This window comes from Haematobia irritans, chromosome 4 (assembly GCF_050003625.1).
Source record: "Haematobia irritans isolate KBUSLIRL chromosome 4, ASM5000362v1, whole genome shotgun sequence".
Lineage (NCBI taxonomy): Eukaryota > Metazoa > Arthropoda > Insecta > Diptera > Muscidae > Haematobia > Haematobia irritans.
The window spans coordinates 78,802,873-78,827,447 of NC_134400.1; the positions used below are offsets into that span (position 1 = coordinate 78,802,873).

Genomic DNA, 24,575 nt, shown 5'->3' on the forward strand with positions numbered 1-24,575 from the left:
GGATATCCCTTGAATATTCACTGCGAATTTTCTATCCGTAAAATAACTGGTGAGTATTTTTACAATAAATGGATCCGTCTCCAGTCCCACAAGTTTATATAGGATTCCCATGTGGCAAACGGAATCAAATGCCTTTTGGATGTCCAGCGCAATTGCAACAGTGCATATTTTATTATTGAGATTTGATGTTATGTCGTTGTGAAATTTCAAAAGCGCATGTTGGGTGGAGTGACCTTTTTTGAAACCAAATTGGTAATGTGGTATAGGATCCATTTTCTCTTTTAGTACATGTTCAAAAAGTTTCTCAATGTTAGATAAGAGGGAGATTGGACGAAAATCAGCTGGTTCCACGCTGTCAGCTTTCTTCGTAATCGGCAATATCTTTGCAACTTTCCACACTGAAGGGAAATAACCATTATTAATACAATGATTAAATAAACATGTAAGTAGTTTCAATGTTGAGTTGAGAAATTTCTTAATAATAAAATTTGAGATCTCATCTATGCCACTTGATTTTTTATTATTTATATGATGTATAATATTTCCAATCCGCTCTATATTTGTGAAATGGAAGTTGTCAGAATTTTGAATTGGGTTGAAATCATCGTCAAATGAATATATATGTGGAGGTGTAGCCCCTATATAAGCGGGTACTTTTGTATTCAAATCCGAGACTGGTTGAAGTGGTACTGTTCTTTGAAAGACGGTATTGTAATATTGTTGAAAAGGGTTTGCTATTGTATTGGGATTGCTGGAAGTATCATTAGGGCTGTTTTCTTTTTGCACTGGATACCCTAAGCAGTCACGGACTAAAAGAAAACAGAGTACTCGTTTATCCAGGACATCTCCAAAAAATATGCCACACTGTCATCAGCTTTTTAAAAACAAGCACAGAAAGCAAGTGAAATCTTAAATTTTTAATGTATGAAATGCTCAAATAGTTATAAATATGTACTGCTGCGATTATTCATGACACTGTATCACTTTGAATTTCATAATAATCGATAAATTTGCCACAATAAACTGCTATTGTGAATCTAAAAAGCGTCACTTTATCAAAATGCAATCTGGTAACACCGACTCGACTGCACTGATGAGATGTTCTGGATAGAACACCAGTGCAACGATGTTCTGGATAGCCCATACAAATGCTGCATCCAGTGTTAAAAGAAAACAGCCCTATTGTTGATAATGATTTGGCTTCAAAATGGGGATTTTACTTTAAGGCCGGTACTCTGTTTGTTGGTGCGAAAAAAGTTCCACTCAATCATTAGGGCTGTTTTCTTTTAGCACTGGATATCCTAAGCCGTGAAGGACTAAAAGAAAACAGAGTACTCGCTTATCCGGAACATCTCCAAAAATATGCAACACTGTCATCAGCTGTTTAAAAACAATCACAGAAAAGAAGTTAAATTTTGCATTTTTAATATATGAAATGCTCCAATTTGTAATAAATATTTACTGCTGCGATTTGTTTATGACACTGTACCACTTTGAATTACATGTTTTTTGATAAATTAGTCACAATAAGTTGCTATTGTGAATCACTTTATCAAAATACAATCCGACAACATCGGCGCGACTTGCACTGATGAGTTGTTCTGGATAGAACACCAGTGCAACGATGTTCTGGATAGCCCATACAAATGTTGCATCCAGTGCTAAAAGAAAACAGCCCTATTGTTTCGCGTTGAAAAATGATAGTGTTCACAATATATTTTGAAGGAAAAAAACAGACATTTTGGAACTTTTTCGCGTTTATTTCAATGAAATGTATTGACAACATCGCAAAATGTCACGAAATGATTACATATACATAGGCAACTACCCTGTAGGAATGTCTCGAACTCACTCAAAACCAAACTAACTTTTTACTAACTAATTTGAGGCGACTTTAAGCTAACTCATTATTTATGCAGTCTTGAGTCAGTTGAATTTTTCCCAAACTCACTTTTTCTCGAACAGCAATGAGTTACCTTTTTACTCACTCTAAGCTGATGCATATTTAAGTGAAGTAAAGTCATGGAAACAATTCAAATAAACAAACAAAAAATATATATTGGCTTCTATAACTGTCAATTTGGATTTGGCTTTTTATATTTGTTTCTATTTAGCTTCTATTTTCAGAGAACTTTTGTAATTTTTTGTCACGGTTAGCGGTAAGTAGCATAGAAATGCATAATTCAAACGCAATTTAATAATTAAACTTTCCTTATTTCCACTAGAACCCATCATTATCAGTGAAGGAATAAATGGAAACTTCGAATAAAAGTGTTAAATGACTGTTTGAGGACGAAGATATTGGGAAATACACTTAAGCCTTTTGGACTTCCCTGACGAATGGCACTTCCATTCAGTGTGCGTCACTACAAAAGTAGGTACAACTCCCTCTGAGTTAAGGCCGGTACTATGTTCATTCTTGCGAAAAATTTTTATGGAAACCATTATTTCGCACATAGAAAGCGGCGTTTTTTTAGGTAGCTTGGAGCGCTATTTTACAGGGAGCGATATTGGATTAAGTTGGTGGTGTTGCTTGTTTTTACAAAATAACATTTTATTTTTCCTTGGGCAATTGATCTGCTATTCCTTTGATCCTTTTTATAGTTTCGGAACAAAAATAGGGTCCGTGTTTGATTTATAAACCCGCACAAATAGTTTTTAATAAATAAATTATTTCTTAATTCACATTGCAAATGGCGCCGTGCTATAAACGTCAGTTTTTCAACACGAAAAAACAAAGTATCACAAATGGAAAAAATTTCGCAAATTTTTCGCATTTTTTGGTTTTGTATGGAGTTTCAACGCGAAAACCGAACAGAGTACCGGCCTTTAAACGAGAAAATTAACACAACACTCAAACTCAAGACAAGATGAACTCAACTAATATTATCCGAATTTTTACATACGTTATATTTTATTTATTGTAAAATAATTTTAAAAAATCTGAATTGTTATTATTTTTTAATTAATTCAAAATAAAATGATTCAAAAATAATAAAACAAAAACAAAATATTTTATTATCCACAAAGAGCTCACCATAAACTAATCAGTTAAGAGCTAACTCATAGTATGCTCATATATTATCAGCCTAAAGCTAACTCACTTTGAGCTAACTTTTGGTTAGCTGAAACTTATGCAGGTTTGAGTGAGGACTGACTCGTTCCAATGACAACGCGTGTTAAAACTGAATAGGATTTTAAGGCCGGTACTATGTTCATTCTTGCGAAAATTTTTTATGGAAACCATTATTTCGCACATAGAAAGCGGCGTTTTTTTAGGTAGCTTGGAGCGCTATTTTACAGGGAGCGATATTGGATTAAGTTGGTGGTGTTGCTTGTTTTTACAAAATAACATTTTATTTTTCCTTGGGCAATTGATCTGCTATTCCTTTGATCCTTTGTATAGTTTCGGAACAAAAATATGGTCCGTGTTTGATTTATAAACCCGCACAAATAGTTTTTAATAAATAAATTATTTCTTAATTCACATTGCAAATGGCGCCGTGCTATAAACGTCAGTTTTTCAACACGAAAAAACAAAGTATCACAAATGGAAAAAATTTCGCAAATTTTTCGCATTTTTTGGTTTTGTATGGAGTTTCAACGTGAAAACCGAACAGAGTACCGGCCTTTAAGGTGAGTACTATGTTCGAGTTTTTCACCAAAACAGTAAATTAAAAGTGCAAAAATATATATGAAGACGATAACATTTTTATCAAGTCTCTTAAAATTATGGATGGAAAAGATCCAATGTATTGATTGCGAACCATTTAATATTTCGAAATTAATTGATTAAAAAAAGTAACCACGAAAATAAGCTGGTTTTCAGCTTGAAAACTGAACATAGTACTCAGCTTTACATGGGAAATGAGTTAGGATTTGAGTCACCTGTGACTCAGTTATGACTAACAATTTATTAACTTAAAGTCACCTCAATTTCCTACAGGGTAGTGGCTCGATTTACACACATACACGCATAGATAATAATTAAATTGAAAAAGAAGAAGCAGAAGTTAAATCCAAATAACTTTGGATTTAAAAAATCTAATTTTACAATGCTTTACAATTTTATTTTTTGGACACAGCAATTAATTCTTGTGATTCCATTGATTGCTACCCCGGTACTATACATGTTGGTTAAAGTTCTAATGCTTGGTTGGTTGAAGTCAATTGCTGTTCTCCTTTTGTTAACATTTTGTTTTGTGTGTATTATCCCGATGCCCAGTACAAATGAAACGATTGTAAAATATAATTCACCAAATAAAACTTTTATTTGTTAACATTTGTGATTAAATTTCATGTTTTATACATTATTTATGTTCTACAAGCGGCTAGATCGTGGTTGCTAGTTTATTACGGAAATACAACTCCATGTTATACTTTGTTTTCTCAATCGATCAGATTACATTTTTAAATAATAATCCGATCCACTTTTGCATTATAAATTCACCAAAATTAGTTTAATAAATAAACTATTTCTTAATTCACATTGCAAATGGCGCCATGTTATGAAAATACTGACTGATCGATTTACGTCAGTTTTTCAACTCGAAAAAAAACAAAGTATCACAAATGGAAAAAATTTCACTAGTTTTTCGAATTTTTTGGTTTTGTATGGAGTTTCAACGCGAAAACCGAACAGAGTACCGGCCTTTACCCGTTATTTTGTATATTTCTTTGAAGGCGGACGGACCTGGTTTGATGTTTTGTACTTTATTTTTGAATTTTTCTGCTTGCTCAATATTAACGGACTCTTTTATCTTGAACAACTGGATTTGTTTAGAAAGAATGGAATATATATGGAATGGAATATATATGGAATGGAATATATTTTTCAATTGTTTCTGCCAGTCGTGTTTAATTTTGAATAATTTTTTTGTTCTTTCTGATAGTGGGAATTTATTATCAGTGATTTGGATTTGTTGGCATTGAGAGTTATGGATTGATTTATATGATTCATTGAAATCGTTAATCAAATTATCAATTTCAGGATTTTCCAAATTATTGTTGTGTTGCGCAACAATCTAGTTGAGGCAGCATCCATATCTTGTCTAAAATTGTTCCAATTGGTATTTTTATACGATGTGATGACATTTGGTGTTCGTAGAAGGAAACCAGTATGCTGAAGTTTTAAATTAAGCTTGAGTGGAAAATGATCCGAGAATGATGGTAATGATGATATTTTAAAATTCGCCATGTTACCATTGATAAGCTGAGAACTGACCAAAAAATGGTCAAGATAAGAGGGGCCGTTCGGATAAGAGGGCGAAGAATCGCATAATCTGGTAACATCTATAGAATTGTTTTCAAGCCAATTGAAAAGTCTCAATAAACACAAACGTTTGAAAAATGCTAAATTTCAACAATTTTTCAAACATTTTTTCAAAGGATTAGGGTAATATTCAAGTTGAGAAGTTGTTGAGAAAATCGCGTTCTCAACAAAAAACAGACATTACCCTCAACAGTGAAATTCAACACATTAGCAATAATGTCTCAAGTGTTATCCTTAAATTGAAATGCATCGCTACTCAATAATTTGTCAAACAATTTTCGATGCGAGTCAAATTCAAATTTAACATCGTTGCAAATACTTTTCAACCTAAATTTGAATGAATGGTATCCCCACTTCAAATTGAAAGTCAATGCCAAAATTCTATGAATTTTGTATAATTTATTCATTTTCATCAAAATAAAATATATAATAATACACTACACTACATAATACACTACAATACCAATTGATAAATAATAATCTTATTAAACATATCAACAAGTAAGAACAAAAAAACAAACAACAAAACTTTAAATATCTTAAACATTATTAGTAAACACTTTTGCATTTATAATTCGATTTCCTTCCTTTTGGTGTCATAAAACAGCATTACAATTTATTAACCTGCGGGCAATTTAGGAACGTACTGGACCGCGTGTTAGAATTGATTTCCAGCAGAAGGAATTCACAAAATATCAATTTTAAACTGATAATAGCATATGAATTAAACTGACGATGTGATGCACATTTTCATCCAGAAGTTGTTGATTTCAACAATTTGTTGTTTTTAATTTAATTTTAATTGGTTGCACTTGTAATGTTTCTGGAAACTTTTTCTTGTCGATAAGCCACTCATTTTTCATTGGTCAGCTTCTTAATGTTTGCAAGAATGTAGCATCCAAAGATTTTAGTCTTCTGCAAAGAGATTTAAATTTAGTGACTTCTCTAAAGTGTTGATTTAATTTTTCATATTGACGTACCAATTATTATAAACTATTTGAAGCAGTTCCAGTTAATTGTCCACCATTTTTTCATCGGTCAGCTTTTTAATGTTTTCAAGAACGTAGAATCCATAATTTTAGTTTTCTGCAAAGAGATATATTTTTAGTGACTTCCTTAGAGTTTTATTTCAATTTTTATTTTCACTTACCTATTTTTATAAACTATTTGGTTATTTGTCTAAAATTTTCCATTTTTTTAATTTCTTGCAATTGACCACGAACTTCGTTGCACAAATAAGTATTGAAAACCACATGGTTTTTTCGTTGCATTTTAGGGTAGTGTTTTGTCAAAGTTTTCTCATATTATCTTCAACACCTTTTCAAAGATTTCGTCAACATTTTGGCAAATTGGAAGTAATTCGCAAACAATTTGAAGATGTATTGAAGATGAGCTATTTCAAGTCAAGTTGAATTTATGTTGAAAATTTTATTTACCCTCAAACTGAAAAGTTGTTGCATTTGAAAAACGCTCATTCTGTGTTTATTGGGGTATTTTACCATTTGAATTCTCGATGGCATCTCCCCATGCACGATTTTTTGAATTGAGATCTCCACCAAGTACAAATGCATCAAAATTTTGACATGGGCGGATTACATGGTTGATTACATGGTATGTAAACAGACCCAAACAAATATTTTTTTGTGATTTTTATGAGGGACGTCTTGATGTCGACATCACTTAATAAAACTTTTTCGTAGAGAAAAGTATTTTTACAAACAACAGCAACACCTAATGGTGAGTTGTCATACACAAAGTTGTATCCATTTAATTTCACTCTTCTTCTTCCTTTCAGATGGCATTCCTGAATGAATCCAATGTCAATATTGTTCTTGAATAAAATATTTGTCAAATCAATTTGCCTGCTGATATCGATCAATGATCTTGTATTGAAAGTTAAAAAATGTATGGCTCTATGCAAGGCATATTAATTAAAGGTAAAGTCACGAGCAAACGTGTGTACACCCCATGATATTTAAAAAACATTTCCAAAACAAGCATTAGCACTTCAACCAACATGTATAGTACCGAGGTAGCAATGAATGGAATCACAAGAATTAATTGCTATGTTCCAAAAAATAAAATGCAGCACTGTAAAATTTGTTTTTTAATTCCAAAGATATTTGTAAAATAACTTCGCCTGCTTCGTCTTTTTCAAATTATTTATTTTGTATGCGTGTGTGTGTAAATCGAGGCACTAGTTGCGTATGTATATGTACCCTGCCAACATTTTTTGAATTTGGGGGCGCTTCTGAGAATCCCCACTACGTCGAAAACAATCATATACGACATCAAAAACTCGTCGGAAAAGCGCCGTCACTATTGCGAAGTTGTACCACGCTAAGTTACTACGAAAAAGTTTCTCATCAGTGCAATAATTAGGTGCCTATTTAGATTAATTTCGAAGGACGCCAATAAGAACCCCTGCAAACTATCAGAAAAAGTGCATTTTAAGGTAATTGTAGAAGAATCATTGTGGTCAAGTACAACACGATTGTGTAGATGTTTATTGATTTGATTAAACATTTATAATTTCTTATAAATATAACATTTTTCGGTTTATCTCATCACATTTAACATAATTTTTTGCATTAATAAAAGAATGATGTTGAGTTTTAAGTAGCAAGTTACATATTGCAGCGTCTATCAGCCAGTTTGTTTATTTTCGATGGAGACAGCGTGCCTGGAAAAATATTTGAAAAACGATCACTTTATTCTATTTGGAAAGTCGAAAATTGTTCACCATATACCTTTCACAATTTTAAGCGTAATATCAATGTTTTCACAACTTTATTTTCGTTTTTATTTAAATAAAATATAACAAGATGGTTGCGCTTGGCGTTTCACAAAAAATAAAATGGCTCTTCTAACAGTAGTGATGACAAAATACTTTCATGTACATTTTGTACTTTTTGATAAGCTTCCCCCATCACAGTTCGCGATGGTTGTGGTGACATTTACGAGTCTGTGGTAGCGATGAGGATGAAATGGAACTTTGAAATGCTGGCAGGGTAATCATTTCGTGACAGTCTGCGATGTTGTCAATACATTTCGACGAAATAAACGCAAACAAGTCCCAAAATGGCTGTCTTTTCCCCTCAAAATATATTGTCAACACTATCATTTTTCAACGCGAAACAATGATTGAGTGGAACTTTTTTCGCACCAACAAACAGAGTACCGGCCTTAAAGTTGAAGTTTTAGATAATGATATATCTAAAATAATCAAGTCCCATATAAATCAAATTCATAATTGTGATTCAATATATGACTTGTAGCTGCAAAATGATTCAATAAACTTCACAATGGATCCCAATATTAATCAATCCAATACTAATTTGGGCACCATCGCGGATACAACCACAAATTCAACTCATAATGAATCATTAAATTCAAGCGATAATGAGGTTCCACCAGATGGTCTACATTCTTCAGATAACTTCAACAATATTGAAGATCATCAACCAAGGGAGCCACCGTGGTGCAATGGTTAGCATGCCCGCATTGCATACACAAGGTCGTGGGTTCGATTCCTGCTTCGACCGAACACCAAAAAGTTTTTCAGCGGTGGATTATCCCACCTCAGTAATGCTGGTCACATTTCTGAGGGCTTCAAAACTTCTCAAAGTGGTTTCACTGCAATGTGGAACGCCGTTCGGACTCGGCTATAAAAAGGAGGTCCCTTGTCATTGAGCTTAACATGGAATTGGGCAGCACTCAGTGATAAGAGAGAAGTTCACCAATGTGGTATCACAATGGACTGAATAGTCTAAGTGAGCCTGATACATCGGGCTGCCACTTAACCTAACCTAACCTAACCTATCATCAACCAAGTCCTCCTATATTGGATAACAGCGTAGTCTTTACAATGGGAAATAACAATTTGCAAGGAACATCGGTAATTCAAGATTGTCGTAGAAGGTCAGCCAGAGTGCGAAATTTTCCAAATTATCTCAAGGACTATGTTCATCATTAACAAAGGAGGATGTTGCGATATACTATGGATCTACTTGCCTATTATGTACTTGACACCTTTGATTATAGTAGGCTATTTCAGTTTCATTCTAGTAGGCTATGAATTATTCATTTTTGATATATTCAGTTGGAGTTAATAAATTTTCAAGAATTGTTCATAATCGTTTTGATATAATAAAATATACGCGTGTTTTATTTAAAAGCGCAACAAAGATTTTGGTCGAGTCTTAGTTCGCCTTCGGTTAAACATTTTGCATTCGGCTGGACTCTTGTACATAACAGTCAGGGATGTAAAAGTTGGTACAATTGTACTATATTTGGTACATTTCACTTCTCAAAACTACAATGGTACTATAATTACCTATTTGAAACAATTTGAAATACTCAGTTCGTCCTCAAAAAGCTCGAGAAATCCAATAAAAATAATAGTATTTTAGGTACTGACCAAATTACAGTGAAATGGGATAAAAAATGTCAATTTGGAGTTCGATGTGTATCTGACAATAAAATATAACATTTCGGAAAATAAAATGGAAACTGTATATTTTAAATATTCAAGACCATTTTTTCTAAATCCTGTAAAAAACATAAACCTTGATTCTGAGGTCATGTCGTAACTTCAAAACCTTTTTTCGGTTACGACATTCCAAACCAATATTTTTGAAATTTGGTACAATTTTAACCCAAAAAGTACACTTTTTTATTCTAGTTGGTACAATTTAAAAATCATCCCTGATAACAGTACTATATTTTGCATTTTGAATAAATATACCTTTAATTGTACACAAACTTTTCCACATTGTCTTTTTACTATATTAAAAACCAAGATATATTTAGGAAGGTAGTTTCAAGCTATCAGGTGATTACAATCTTTCACCATAGACCAATTAAATATAAGACATCTCAAATGAATTCACAGAGCTGTAGTTTGTCTGCACACCGTAGAGGGCTCTTTTTCGTCTGCAATTGAGTGATTTTTTAATTTGGCTTTATTTTTGTTTTCTTTCCTTTGTTCTCTTGATGAAACACAAAATATTGTAAAAGCTTATAAAATTTGATCCATTCACACCTTTTTTGTAATGCAAATTGGCTGCTTTGTACGGTAATTCTTGTTTTCCAAAAAGAAATTTAGTCACTTGACTGCGCAATTGAGTGGAATGGCTGCGCTCTGCAAATAAACAAAACCATGGTGAATTCACTTGAGATGTCTATACCTTCCTTGGTCTATGTCTTTCACCATAGACCAAGGAAGGTATAGACATCTCAAGTGAATTCACAGCGCTGTAGTTTGTCTGCACACCGTAGAGGGCTCTTTCTCGTCTGCAATTGAGTAATTTTTTAATTTGGCTTTAATTTGTTTCTTTCCTTTGTTTTCTTGATGAAACACCAAATATTGTGAAAGCATATAAAATTGTATACATCCACACCTTTTTTGTAATGCAAATTGACTGATTTGTACGGTAAGTATCGTTTTCAAAAAAAGGAATTGAGTCACTTGACTGCGCAATTGAGTGGAATGACTGCGCACTGCAAATAAACAAAACCATGGTGAATTGTCAAGGTATGTCTCTATTTTAATTGGTCTATGATATCATTGAATTAAATATTCAGGTTTCTTCCCATCTATAAGAATTTTTTTCTCTTTTTGAGGTATATTCACAATGAGTATACATTGTAGCTTTTACCCCCAAATAAAAATAAAAATTCAAAATAAAATTATTTTATACCAAAAATTTTGAAATTTTCAATTTGCTTTAAATTTATGCCAGAAAAGTATCGAAATAAATTGTCCTTATAATTGATGGTAAGAATTACTTCAATTATTCTTGCGAACCGTAACACATGTCCTCATATTTCGAAGCATACATTGATACATTTCCAGATTTTCTCTATTTTAAATTTCCCACTATATGTTCAACAAGTGGAAAATATAATTCAATTTGACTGACAATCAAAGTTTCAATATGGTGACTTAACATTTTTGTAATACTAAAACTACCTTACTAAACTAAAAACCATCCAATTTATTTCCGTGACACAAAATCATATAATATAAAAAAAAAACATTTGTTATATTGTAATTTTGTTTAATTTATCCTTATTTACCATTTAAAACCAATATTCATAACTATGACTAAGCCGAATTATTTGAATCCATATTGCATACCAGAAGGTGTTGGATACATATTTTTTTTTGATAAAACTATAAACATTTTTGAATTACCGATAAATAACACCATTCCAATTAATAAAACTAACTATATTTGAAATTATAATAATATTTACTATAACAATGATGAAACGCCTTGCCAATGCTAATAACAATAAGAACATGTAAAAACATTGTTGCATACATATATAACTATGTAAAATTGTAACAAATGAATATGAAACCAACATTGATACTTTCATAAATGTGCACATTCCCACGTGTCTTCTGGAAGAAATTATTGAGGAACATCGTTACGCTTTACTATGGATTTCTGCTTGCGCAATTTTCATTACATCTAAAGCACCTCTTTTTATTAACTTTTTAGCTAATTGCATACCTAGCTTATTACATCTATCATATATTTCGCTATCATGGCAGTCATGGCGATAGAGCCCACAAAATAAGTTATCGACATCTTCAATTAGGATAGTGTTTCCATTCGATTGCGGTGGTTTCTCGTCGTCCGAATAGTCAAACATTTTAACTGTTTTTAGAAGAAACGGACATTTTCCTGTTGACTCCTCATAACTCCGTTTTGTTGCTTTGACACTTGTCACAATGTCGCATTTATTGTGCATAGATGCAAACGGACACTTCGACGTGGATGGAGTTGGCACACAGTCCACCGCATCTTCGCCACCAACAACATTGTTATTGTTGCTGGTATTATTGGTGATTGGGCATTTAGCAGATGCAGCTAATGAAACTTTTGTGTCATTTCCAATAAACGGACATTGTCCCATGACATCCTGCCCAATTTCAATAGATAGAGGGCAGGCTTTCGCATGCGTTTTGTCTGCATCTCCTCCACCACCAACGGTAGCACTCCTGCCATCTGTAGCCGCTTTTCTAACTTCAACACCGACAACAGGACATTTATTCACTAAGTTTATGTGCTTCTCTACCAAGTCATTAATGTTGTAGGAACCAGCAAACTCGTCCATATCGGCATCATCATTTATAACAGGTGGGCTATGTTGACTTTGCAACTCGGGACTGCCACTACTGCTATCAGTAGGCCTTGTACGTTTTTGTGGAGGCTCGTCATTGCTATTTTCATCATTAGAGTTAGGCTGGACAAGTAAGCATGCAATGTCTTCTCGAATTTCTGTAGCACCATCCAAACTCCATACAGCACCATCCAAATGTAGATTAACAGTGTTCAAACATGTCCCATCGTTAGCCAAGTTTCCCTTCAAATTGCTGAACACCGCAACAGGAGCACTGCAACCTCCTCCGAGGGTTTTAAGAAAACTTCTTTCAGCAATTATTCTACATGTGGTTGGGAGACACATTAGACTGCGGAGCATTTCCAAAATATTTGTGTCATTAGAACGACATTCTACAGCTAAAGCTCCTTGACCTACGGCATACAAAAGATCTGTAGGTTCGAGAATTTGACTGACTCTGTCATGCCAACCCATTCGTACCAAACCAGCTTGAGCTAATATAATTCCAGCAAACTTGGAGTCGGCGGCATCTAACTTTGCCAAACGTGTGTTTAAATTGCCACGTATATCGCAAACGACCAGATGAGGATATTGTCTTCTTAACTGCGCCGTTCTTCTTAACGATGAGGTACCTAAAATCAATATTTTTATATCTTTTTAAACAATAGTCATATTAATTATTTACCGATTACACTTCCTGCCGGCAAAGTGCCTATGGTATGACCTTTATAGTTCTCTCGAAGGACCAAGGCATCTCTGGCGTCTTCACGTTCAAGGACAGCGCCTATTGCCATTCCAGTTGGCAAAGCTGTCGGCAAGTCCTTTAGTGAATGAACTACAAAATCAACACCACCGTTGCGCAATGCATCCTCAAGGTCCCTGGTAAACAAACTTTTTTCTCCAATTTTGGGCAGTGATATGTTAAGGACACGGTCACCAATAGTTGTCATGGTATCTAAATTAAAATTAAGTAACATAGGTAAATGGCGAGAGTCATAATTTCCCTACCAATTTCATACTATTCTAATCTTTTATAGTATTCCAATCAAGTTTATTTCCTGACTCCCATGAATTTTTCGCGTTTCTCAAATATGTTTGCAAAAATGATGGAATATTAAGATTTACATCTGATTTACATCTCGAGACAAAATAATCGTCAAAAGGTCCGGAGTTTTGGCGCAAATATATATATAATTATACGAACGAATAGTCTAGTCGATTTTGAGTTTAACGAAAAGGTTGGTTGAACGTTTGCTGTTGAAGCAAAAAATTATAGATCTTTTCGAACATTTTATTTTGGAATTTTACGTACCATGTTTCAGAACGATTTTAGTAAAACTATTTATTTATCAAAATATTTCCAAATTAAAAGTTCATTCCAATTACAAAGACAATCGATTTTTAATCAAACTAAAAACACTAAATTGAAAAAGTTATTTCAATTTATTTTTCATGTTAGCCTGAATGAAAAAAAAAAGATCAATGCATGATTAATTTTTTTAATCAATTATTATTTGAGCTATATGAACAAAGAAGATTAAAGAACTTGATCAATTGAGTCATTGAAAACACCAGATATCGAAAATAGTTACGTTTTTAATTTAAACAAGTATATACAGCACTAAGTTCGGCCGGGCCGAATCTTAAATACCCACCACCATGAACCAAATATTAGGGTTTCCTTTGAAATTTCAGGAGGGCTTGAGGACACTTCCCGAAGATAAATTTAAAGATTTCACCTATGAGGACTATATCAGATTCTGAATTTATAAGAACCATTTTTGTTTGAGTTTTAGAGGAATCATTAACATCACTTGTAAGTGTGCAAGAAAATTATAAAATAACATCTTGATTTGAAATCTTAAATCTGTAGAAGTAAAAACTGGAAATTCTACATTGAGTTTCAAGCAATTTTCATGATCAGTGCGCCTTCTAACCCTTAAGAAGTGAAGTCGGTCTATATGGAGGCATTACCAAATTGACCGATAAAAACTTAATCCGATACACGTTTTTGTGAGCCTAAAATACCAGAATATTTACAATTTCAGAAAAATCAGATAAAAACTACGGTTTCTAGAAACCCAAGGAGTTAAATCGGGAGATCGTTCTTATGGGGGCTATACTAAAATATGGACCGATACTCACCGTTTTCGGCACACCTCTTTATGACCCGAAAATACCTCTAGATTTCCAATTTCAGGCAAATAGGATAAAAACTTCGGATTCTAGAAGCCCAAGAAGTTATATCGGGAAATCGGTCTATATGGAGGCTATACCAAAATATGGACCGATACTCACCATTTTGGTACACCTCTTTATGGTCCTCAAATACCTCTAGATTTCCAATTTCAGACAAATTGGATAAAAACTACGGTTTCCATAAGCCCAAGACTCCAAATCGGAAGGTGTTTTATACGGGGACCATACTAAAACGTGGACCGATACTCACAATTTTTGGCACACGCATTTGTGGTCCTACAATACCTCTAGATTTCCAATTTCAGGTAAATTGAATAAGCCCACGAAGTAAAATCGGGAGATCGGTCTATATGGGGGCTATACCAAAATATGGACCGATACTCATAATTTTTGGCACGTATTTGTGGTCCCACAATACCTCTAGATTTCCAATTTCAGGTAAATTGAATAAAAACTGCGGTTTCTATAAGCCCAAGAAGTAAAATCGGGAGATCGGTCCATATGGGGGCTATACCAAAACATGGAGCGATACTCACCATTTTTGGCACACCTCTTTATGGTCATAAAATACCTCTAGATTTCAAACTTCAGGCATATTGGATAAAAACTACGATTTCTTTAAGCCCAAGACCCCAAATCGGGAGGTCGGTTTATATGGGGACTATGTCAAAACCTGGACCGATATAGCCCATCTTCGAACTTGACCTGCCTGCAAGACAAAAGACGAGTTTGTGCAAAATTTCAGCACGATTGCTTCATTATTGAAGACTGTAGCGTGATTACAACAGACAGACAGACGGACATCGTTATATCGTCTTAGAATTTCTCCCTGATCAAGAATATATATACTTTATATAGTCGGAAATCGATATTTCGATGTGTTAAAAACGGAATGACAAACTTATTATGCCCCCGTCACCATTCTATGGTGGTGGGTATAAAAATAAGTTAGTTGTGCAATGGACAGCAATTAGGTTTTTACGGAATCAATTAAATGAGTCAATTACGAAATGATTCCGAGCGTCTGTCATTGAAAGTCACATTTTTTTTCAGATATTCATAAACTTTAATAAAGAGGACATTTTATGTGCTCAAATTGCAAGTGTGAGCTACCACACGTGAAGATAGTGGTTTTCAGTAATGAAGCAATCGTGCTGAAATTTTGCAATTCTCTTTGAATTTTTAGTACCAATACCAATTATTATCATAATCAAATTAGTCTTTTGCATGGAATTATTGCTTTATGAAAATTAATTGCTCGTGGTAAGTCTTATAGTTATGGATGAATGATGGTTTAATAAACAAAGGTTTTCATATCTGCAAAGTCATAGTAAGTAAATAACAATCGCATGTCATTTAGTCATTTACATAAGTAAATGTATTCTTTGTCCAGTATATCATTATATTTTGGGGAAAAAACTAAATCTAATTATAGGAATGCTTAGAGTAAACTATTGAAACGTTAACTTACGTATTTCAAACTTTTTATTTGGATAAAGCTTTTGCAATCTCGAAATAACATGTTTAGTTTGGATGAGAGCCAACTGAAAAAGAAAGATGGAAAATTTAGACATTTATAAAAAAAAACAAATCCTCTTAGGTATACCTATATAAACCAGTTCAGCTCTTTTTTTTTTTTTTTTTTTTTTTTGAATGGTAATTAGAAAGAGAAAATTTGCTATTCCAGAAGGGTCAAAAAGTAAAATCTGGGGATCGGTTTATGTGGGGCCATAATAATTATGGAGCGATATAAAACAAATCAAATTTCAATCGGATCAGATGAAATTTGCTCCTCCAAAACGTTCCGTAAGCCAAATCTTGATATCGGTTTATATACACACAAAAAATTTTTTTTCTGATTCAATCACCAAATTAATTGATCCAATTAATTTTTTAATTGAAATGTCTTCAATCACGAAAATGATAGTATCAATCACAGTTTTAATTGGGCATAGAAAAAATTCTTGATTAAAAAATTAATTGATTTTTTTCAGCAAAATTCAATTAATTTTTTAATTGATTCAATTAAAAATTTAATTGATGTTGATTGCAAAACGCAATTAATTTATTAATTAAAAAAGGTAACTATTTTTAATTACTTAGTTAGATTGGCTTAGAGTTTTTATTTGGATTAACAAATGATTGGTTGAAATACATTTTTCATTAAAAATTTAAAAAAAATCAGCACTTTTTTTAACTGAATTAGTCTTCCGAATTTGATTAAAAAGTTAATTGTATCAATTAATTTTTTAATTAAAAATTTAAAATGTTCAATCATTGACTTAATTAACTTAATTTTCTATCATGATTAAAAAGTTAATTGTATCAATTAATTTATTAATTGAAAAAATTTTCAACTTCAATTAACTTTTTAATTGGAAATATTTTGGTGATATTTTTTTCTGTGTAATAAATATGGACCAATGTTTACAGTTGTTAGAGGCCATATATTAGTATATGTTTCGTTCGGAAGTCGACGTAATTTCAACAGACGGACGACTGACATCGCTACATCGGCTCAGAATTTCACCTCGCCCCAGAATATACTTTATGGTGTCTGAGATCGAAATATTATGTGTTACAAACGGAGTGACAAAGATTATACACCACCATCCCATGATGGTGGGTATAAAAATTTGTTGTTTTTCAAATGTCAATGCGAAATTTGCATTGTGAAGTACCAGCCTATGTTGTTAAAATCAAAAATAAATCTTTAAAAGCAATATACAATTTGTGTAACTTGAAGTAGAATGATCCAAAGCAACAATTCGAAAAGGTTATCTTTAAAATGAATTATTAACGTGATAATGTGAAAATAATACTGAACTTTAAAATGTATTGGTATCTGAAATCGAAAGGTTTACCCAAATTTCAATGACATACACACAGAAAAATAACTGCAAATAAATATTAACAAATTTATTTGTATGTAAAATCTGCTGATGCTCAACAAATTTGTCTACTGAATATGAGACATTTGTTGTTGAAATGTGTTTGTAGATGCTTGACAGAGGAAATAATAGAAATATTCTGAATTTTCAACAAATTGTTTTGTTGCGAAAATAGTTGATTGCTATCGATATGAAAACAAAAACAAAAAATACAAGACTGGTTATGCGCACATCGCTGAGAGAGGTTATGCGCACATCGCTAAGAAACAAGGCCGTATTCAGGGGGGGGGGGGGATGAGGGGGATCAAACCCCCCCCGAAATGAATGAATATTTTTATATAAATATATATATATTTTTAGCTGCATAGAAAAATCTTATCGAAGATGTTGAAGAAAAGCTGGAGGTTTTATTTTGAAAAACGCTTACCTAAAAAACTTGCATAAATCATAGAATACTAGTTGAAAAGCCCGTCAACGACGGTCGAAAAAAACAAATTGTTTTTGTTCTCGCACCACAAATTTCATTTTTGGAAAATGCATTTCTGCTTTTTATGTGTGTTTGTTGTTCTTTTTGTAAACATGACTTGCTATGTTTGGTCAAAGCAACAAGAACGAAACAGCCAAACACACATGTGTAAATGAAATGGCGCAAAACCTGCGAAAACATAATTCTGCGATGGAAGCAATAAAGAGATATTTCCAAACGTGCATATTCTTTTAAAAATTTTGGTCACTTTGCCAGTTACTAAGGGATGGAAAATACAATTTTTAAGAAAGTACAAAAAAGGTATTTTTTGAGCGGAAAGGTACTTCTTACTAAATTTCAACAAAAATTTCACTGGAAGGTTATTGTCAAGAGACTGAAGTTTAAAGAAAATAAAATTTTGACAAAATTTTCTATATAAATAAAATTTTGGAAAAATTTTCTAGAAATAAAATTTTGCAAAAAAATTCTATAGAAAAAAATTTTGCAAAATTTTTTCTACAGAAATAAAATTTCGCAAAAATTTCCTATAGAAATAAAATTTTTACAAAATTTTCAATTGAAATAAAATTTTGACAAAATTTTCTATAAAAATAAAATTTTGGAAAAATTCTATATAGAAATAAAATTTTGACATTTTCTACCGAAATAAAAAATCGATAATATAGAATCGCATTCTGTTTATACCCTCCATCATAGGATGGGGGTATATTAACTTTGTCATTCCGTTTGTAACACATCGAAATATTGCTCTAAGACCCCATAAAGTATATATATTCTGGGTCGTGGTGAAATTCTGAGTCGATCTAAGCATGTCCGTCCGTCCGTCTGTTGAAATCACGCTAACTTCCGAACGAAACAAGCTATCGACTTGAAACTTGGCACAAGTAGTTGTTATCGATGTAGGTCGGATGGTATTGAAAATGGGCCATATCGGTCCACTTTTACGTATAGCCCCCATATAAAGGGACCCTCAGATTTGGCTTGTGGAGCCTCTAACGGAAGCATATTTCATCCGATCCGGCTGAAATTTGGTATATGGTGTTTGTATATGGTCTCTAACAACCATGCAAAAATTGGTCCACATCGATCCATAATTATATATAGCCCCCATATAAACCGATCCCCAGATTTGGCTTGCGGAGCCTAAAAAGAAGCAAATTTCATCCGAGTCGCCTGAAATTTGGTACATTGTGTTGGTATATGGTCTCTAACAACCATGCAAAAATTGGTCCACATCGGTCCATAATTATATATAGCCCCCATATAAACCGATCCCCAGATTTGGCTTGCGGAGCCTCAAAGAGAAAAAAATTTCATCCGATCCGGCTGAAATTTGGTACATGATGTTGGTATATGGTCTCTAACAACCATGCAAAAATTGGTCCATATTGGTCCTTAATTATATATAGCTCCCCTATATAAACCGATCCCCAGATTTGGCTTGTGGATCCTCTAAGAGAAGCATATTTCATCCGATCCGGCTGAAATTTGGTACATGGTGTTGGTATATGGTCTCTAACAATCATGGGAAAATTGGTCCACATCGGTCCATAATTATATATAGCCCCCATATAAACCGATCCCCAGATTTGGCATGCAAAAATTGGTCCATATCGGTCCTTAATTATATATAGCCCCCCTATATAAACCGATCCCCAGATTTGGCTTGTGGAGCCTCTAAGAGAAGCATATTTCATCCGATCCGGCTGAAATTTGGTACATGATGTTGGTATATGGTCTCTAACAATCATGCAAAAATTGGTCCACATCGGTCCATAATTATATATAGCCCCCATATAAACCGATCCCCAGATTTGGCTTGCGGAGCCTCAAAGAGAAGAAAATTTCATCCGATCCGGCTGAAATTTGGTACATTGTGTTGGTATATGGTCTCTAACAACCATGCAAAAATTGGTCCACATCGGTCCATAATTATATATAGCCCCCATATAAACCGATCCCCAGATTTGGCTTGTGGAGCCTCTAAGAGAAGCATATTTCATCCGATCCGGCTGAAATTTGGTACATGGTGTTGGTATATGGTCTCCAACAACCATGCAAAAATTGGTTCACATCGGTTCATAATTATATATAGCCCCCAGATTTGGCTTGCGAAGTCTCCAAGAGAAGCAAATTTCATCCAATCCGGTTGTAATTTGGAACATGGTGCTAGTATATGATCTTTAAAAACCGTGTCAGAATTGGTCCATATCGGTCCATAATTATATATTAGGAACGTGGTGTTAGTGTATGGTCGCTAACAACCATACCAAAATTGGTCCAATCACACAAAAATTTTTCCATATCGGTTCATAATCATGGTTGCCACTAGAGCCAAAAATAATCTACCAAATTTTATTTCTATAGAAAATTTTGTCAAAATTTTTTTTCTATAGAAAATTTTGTCAAAATTTTATTTCTAAAGAAAATTTTGTTAAAATTTTATTCGGTTCATAATAAAATTTTCATCATAGTCAAAATTTTATTTCTATAGAAAATTTTGTGAAAATTTTATTTCTATAGAAAATTTTGTTCAAATTTTATTCGGTTCATAATCATGGTTGCCACTCGAGCCAAAAATAATCTACCAAGATTTTATTTCTATAGAAAATTTTGTTAAAATTTTATTTCTGTATAAATTTTTGTCAAAATTGCCTTTTTATAGAAAATTTTGTCAAAATTTTTATTTCTATAGAAAATTTTGTGATAATTTCATTTCTATAGAAAATTTTGTTAAAATTTTATTTCTGTAGAAAATTTTGTCAAAATTTTATGTCTACTTTGTCAAACTGAATTATATACGTATTGGATCGATATTTTTTGATTTAATATATACCACGTATGGACTTACATACAATTTAGAAGATGGTGTTAAGAGGTTTTAAGATACCTTGCCATCGGCAAGCGTTACCGCAACTTAAGTAATTCGATTGTGGATGGCAGTGTTTAGAAGAAGTTTCTACGCAATCCATGATGGAGGGTACATAAGCTTCGGCCTGGCCGAACTTACGGCCGTATATACTTGTTTCGACTAAAACATTCTGTTTTTGACTATGTCTTTTACAAAATCGAGATTTTCTTCCCACATGAACATGTCTGTTTTGCGATATTTGTAAAAGACTATTAGCAAATAAGTTTGATAAAGACTTTCTCAAAATATTAAAACATTTTGTCAAAGCTATAGTACCATAAATCTGATATCGACTCAAAAATGTATACACAAAAAGTACTAAATCATTCGCGGGGATACTACGGTAGTGACCGGGGTGAAAAAGTTTTGAAAAAAGTACTATAGTACTGCATTTTCCATCCCTGCAGTTACTACGTGCTCATCCGAACGTTCATTTTCAACAATGAGGAGATTAAAGACGTATCTTAGAAATTCGACTAGCGAGAGTAGACTCAAAGGATTGGCATTAATGTCGGTTCATGCCGACTGAAGAAGTCATTGATTTATTTGCTGTCCAAAAAGTCCGTCGGCTCAATTTAATATTATAAAAATATTGTATACATACCTACGCATAAATAAAATTTTCTACACATGAGATTATATGAATATTTTTTTTTAAGTTGAACCCCCCCCGAATTAAAATCCTGGCTACGGCCTTGCTAAGAAACAATTTTGTAGTTTCTTAAATGTGTTTGTTGTATGAGATAATTAATAAAACCATATTAATATCGGGATTAGAGTTATTACAATTCTAATTAACTAGAATATATCACTGGGCAAAAAGTTGTCAAAATGCTTGCTAGACCCTGGACAACTCAAATTTAAAATCATCATACATTTACAAAACTGAGTATAGGATTTTCGACACAAAAATGTTACATGTTCCCCGTCCAAAAATAGCATTTTGATCATATTACTTCTCTGTGTGTACTTATCTCCAAAATTGTTCCGGTGCAATAATTCTGTCAATTTCAATTTATTTTTTTGTCAATACACCAAAAAATTTGTTACAGTCATTGATAGACTCCAACAAACCACATACAAATTTTTTCGTTCAAATTCAAATATATTTGTTAAGGATTAAACGTAACGTTCAACAACAAATATTTTGTTCTGTTGGATGCTCAACAAATTACTTACAAATTATGTTATTGAGAACACAAATTATTTGTTGCCTTCTGATGGTAACGATTGCTAACAACCTTTTTGTAATAATGGTTATTAAAAGTACAAATTAGTTTGTTGCAGGAAAATTAACAAATTTTGTTATTGGTTTTCCAACAAAAGTTATTGGTTCTCAAACTTATTATCTGTGTATATATTTGTTCTTCATTGGTTGGTTACAGAAATTTGGATTGGTTGAAATACACATTTTGGATGGGAGTTTGCTTTGCTTTGTCGAGTGTTGCAATTACAATGTCATAAAAAATAAACTTTAATTTGGTTTCCCTAAACTTGTTTTGGTAAATTTAAAAGTCTTTGGAGAATATAAAGTACTTTGGTCTGCAAATAATAAGTTTTTCCAGAAAAAGCAATGCCAACCTGTTACATTTTTAAACTCAGCTCGTATTCATTTTTTTGATATTCAATCGGGCACATACATATATAAATAAAGAGTATACTTCATCATGCGTGTGCACTACATGGTGTACTTTGATTTATTGTTATCTAAATATATTGTCTTTGATTCGAACTCATACTCTCCCAAATATTTTACATTAGCTTTGTGGTGAGGTTGTATAACAACCCATAAGACAAGAAGTACAATGACACAACATAGCGGATGTATACTTGAAGTGTATTTAATTATTTGAAACCCATCGGGAAAATATGAATTGCAAATGTGCAATGTCCACTGTGACCCCACAGAATGGAATCTTTCAACTCACCTCACTCTTCCTAGATCCAACTTTGATTGTTTCAGTCATGTTTAGCTCTTATAATTTGAATGAAGTACACGAAATGTTGTTCCTTAAAGTGGTGGCAGTTTATCCGAATTACTACTAGGTGACGAAAATCTTTAAATCTGTCTTCCACGTTCGCACTCCATAACCATCAAACCCAATACTTCCACCCAACTGCCGTATTAACTGGATGTCGCAATTTGACAATTAGTCGTGGGCCGCGTTGCCAATACTTCTGTTTTTTTATTCGTCGCCTATCACTAAATCATGAAGTAAGCGTGGAAACGTAATCCTGAGGACCAGCATTGGAGAAATGTTTGTATTAAACAAGCTTTCAAACAATTTGTCAAAGTATTCAACGTAACAAACAGTTGAGAAAATCGCGTTCTCAATAAGAAAACAGACCCCAATAAACACAAACGTTTGAAAAATGCTAAATTTCAACAATTTTTCAATCATTTTTTCAAAGGATTAGGGTATTATTCAAGTTGAGAAATTGTTGAGAAAATCGCGTTCTCAACAAAAAACAAACATTACCCTCAACAGTGAAATTCAACACATTAGCAATAATATCTCAAGTGTTATCCTCAAATTGAAATGCATCGCTATTCAATAATTTGTCAAACAATTTTCGATGCGAGTCAAATTCAAAATTAACATCGTTGCAAATACTTTTCAACCTAAATTTGTATGAATGATATCCCCACTTCAAATTGAAAGTCAAAGCCAAAATTCTATGAATTTTGTATAATTTATTCATTTTCATCAAAATAAAATATATAATAATACACTAAACTACATAATACACTACAATACCAATTGATAAATAATAATCTTATTAAACATATCAACAAATAAGAACAAAAAAAAAAAAAAAAAAAACAAACAACAAAACTTTAAATATCTTAAACACTATTAGTAAACACTTTTGCATTGATAATTCGATTTACTTCCTTTTGGTGTCATAAAACAGCATTACAATTTATTAACATGCGGGCAATTTGAAATTAGGAACGTACTGGACCGCGTGTTAGAATTGATTTCCAGCAGAAGGAATTCCCAAAATATCAATTTTAAACTGCTAATAGCATATGAATTAAACTGACGATGTGATGCACATTTTCATCCAGAAGTTGTTGATTTCAACAATTTGTTTTTTTTTTTAACAATTTTAATTGGTTGCACTTGTAATGTTTCTGGAAACTTTTTCTTGTCGATAAGTCACTCATTTTTCATTGGTCAGCTCCTTAATATTTGCAAGAATGTAGCATCCAAAGATTTTAGTTTTCTGCAAAGAGATTTAAATTTAGTGACTTCTCTAAAGTGTTGATTTAATTTTTCATATTGACGTACCAATTATTATAAACTATTTGAAGCAGTTCCAGTTAATTGTCCACAATTTTTTCATTGGTCAGCTTTTTAATGTTTTCAAGAACGTAGAATCCATAATGTTAGTTTTCTGCAAAGAGATATACATTTAGTGACTTCCTTAAAGTTTTATTTCATTTTTTATTTTCACTTACCTATTTTTATAAACTATTTGTGTTTTGTCAAAGTTTTCTCATATTATATTCAACACCTTTTCAAAGATTTCGTCAACATTTTGGCAAATTGGAAGTAATTCGCAAACAATTTGAAGATGTATTGAAGATGAGCTATTTCAAGTCAAGTTGAATTTATGTTGAAAATTATATTTACTCTCAAACTGAAAAGTTGTTGCATTTGAAAAACGCTC

General features: G+C 32.7%; 1 protein-coding gene and 1 long non-coding RNA gene across 3 annotated transcripts; both read right to left on the reverse strand.

Moving 5' to 3' along the window:
* Positions 1-5,723: 5,723 nt before the first annotated feature.
* On the reverse strand, positions 5,724-6,619 carry LOC142233949 (uncharacterized). The gene is made up of 3 exons (XR_012721521.1): positions 6,423-6,619; positions 6,253-6,358; positions 5,724-6,187 (listed from the first exon to the last, which is right to left on the reverse strand). It is a non-coding gene; the product is annotated as an uncharacterized LOC142233949 (long non-coding RNA).
* Positions 6,620-11,510: 4,891 nt separating this feature from the next.
* On the reverse strand, positions 11,511-23,023 carry Hmbs (porphobilinogen deaminase-like protein l(3)02640). 2 transcript variants are annotated; one of them, XM_075305010.1, is made up of 4 exons: positions 22,826-23,023; positions 16,080-16,152; positions 13,095-13,364; positions 11,511-13,041 (listed from the first exon to the last, which is right to left on the reverse strand). In XM_075305010.1, the coding sequence occupies exons 1-4, from the start codon at positions 22,862-22,864 to the stop codon at positions 11,711-11,713; spliced, it is 1,713 nt and encodes a 570-aa protein (XP_075161125.1). In that variant the 5' UTR covers positions 22,865-23,023; the 3' UTR covers positions 11,511-11,710. The 2 variants fall into 2 exon arrangements, with proteins under 2 accessions (XP_075161125.1, XP_075161126.1); XM_075305011.1 differs by lacking the exon at positions 16,080-16,152 and having other exon boundaries at positions 22,826-23,020.
* Positions 23,024-24,575: the final 1,552 nt, after the last annotated feature.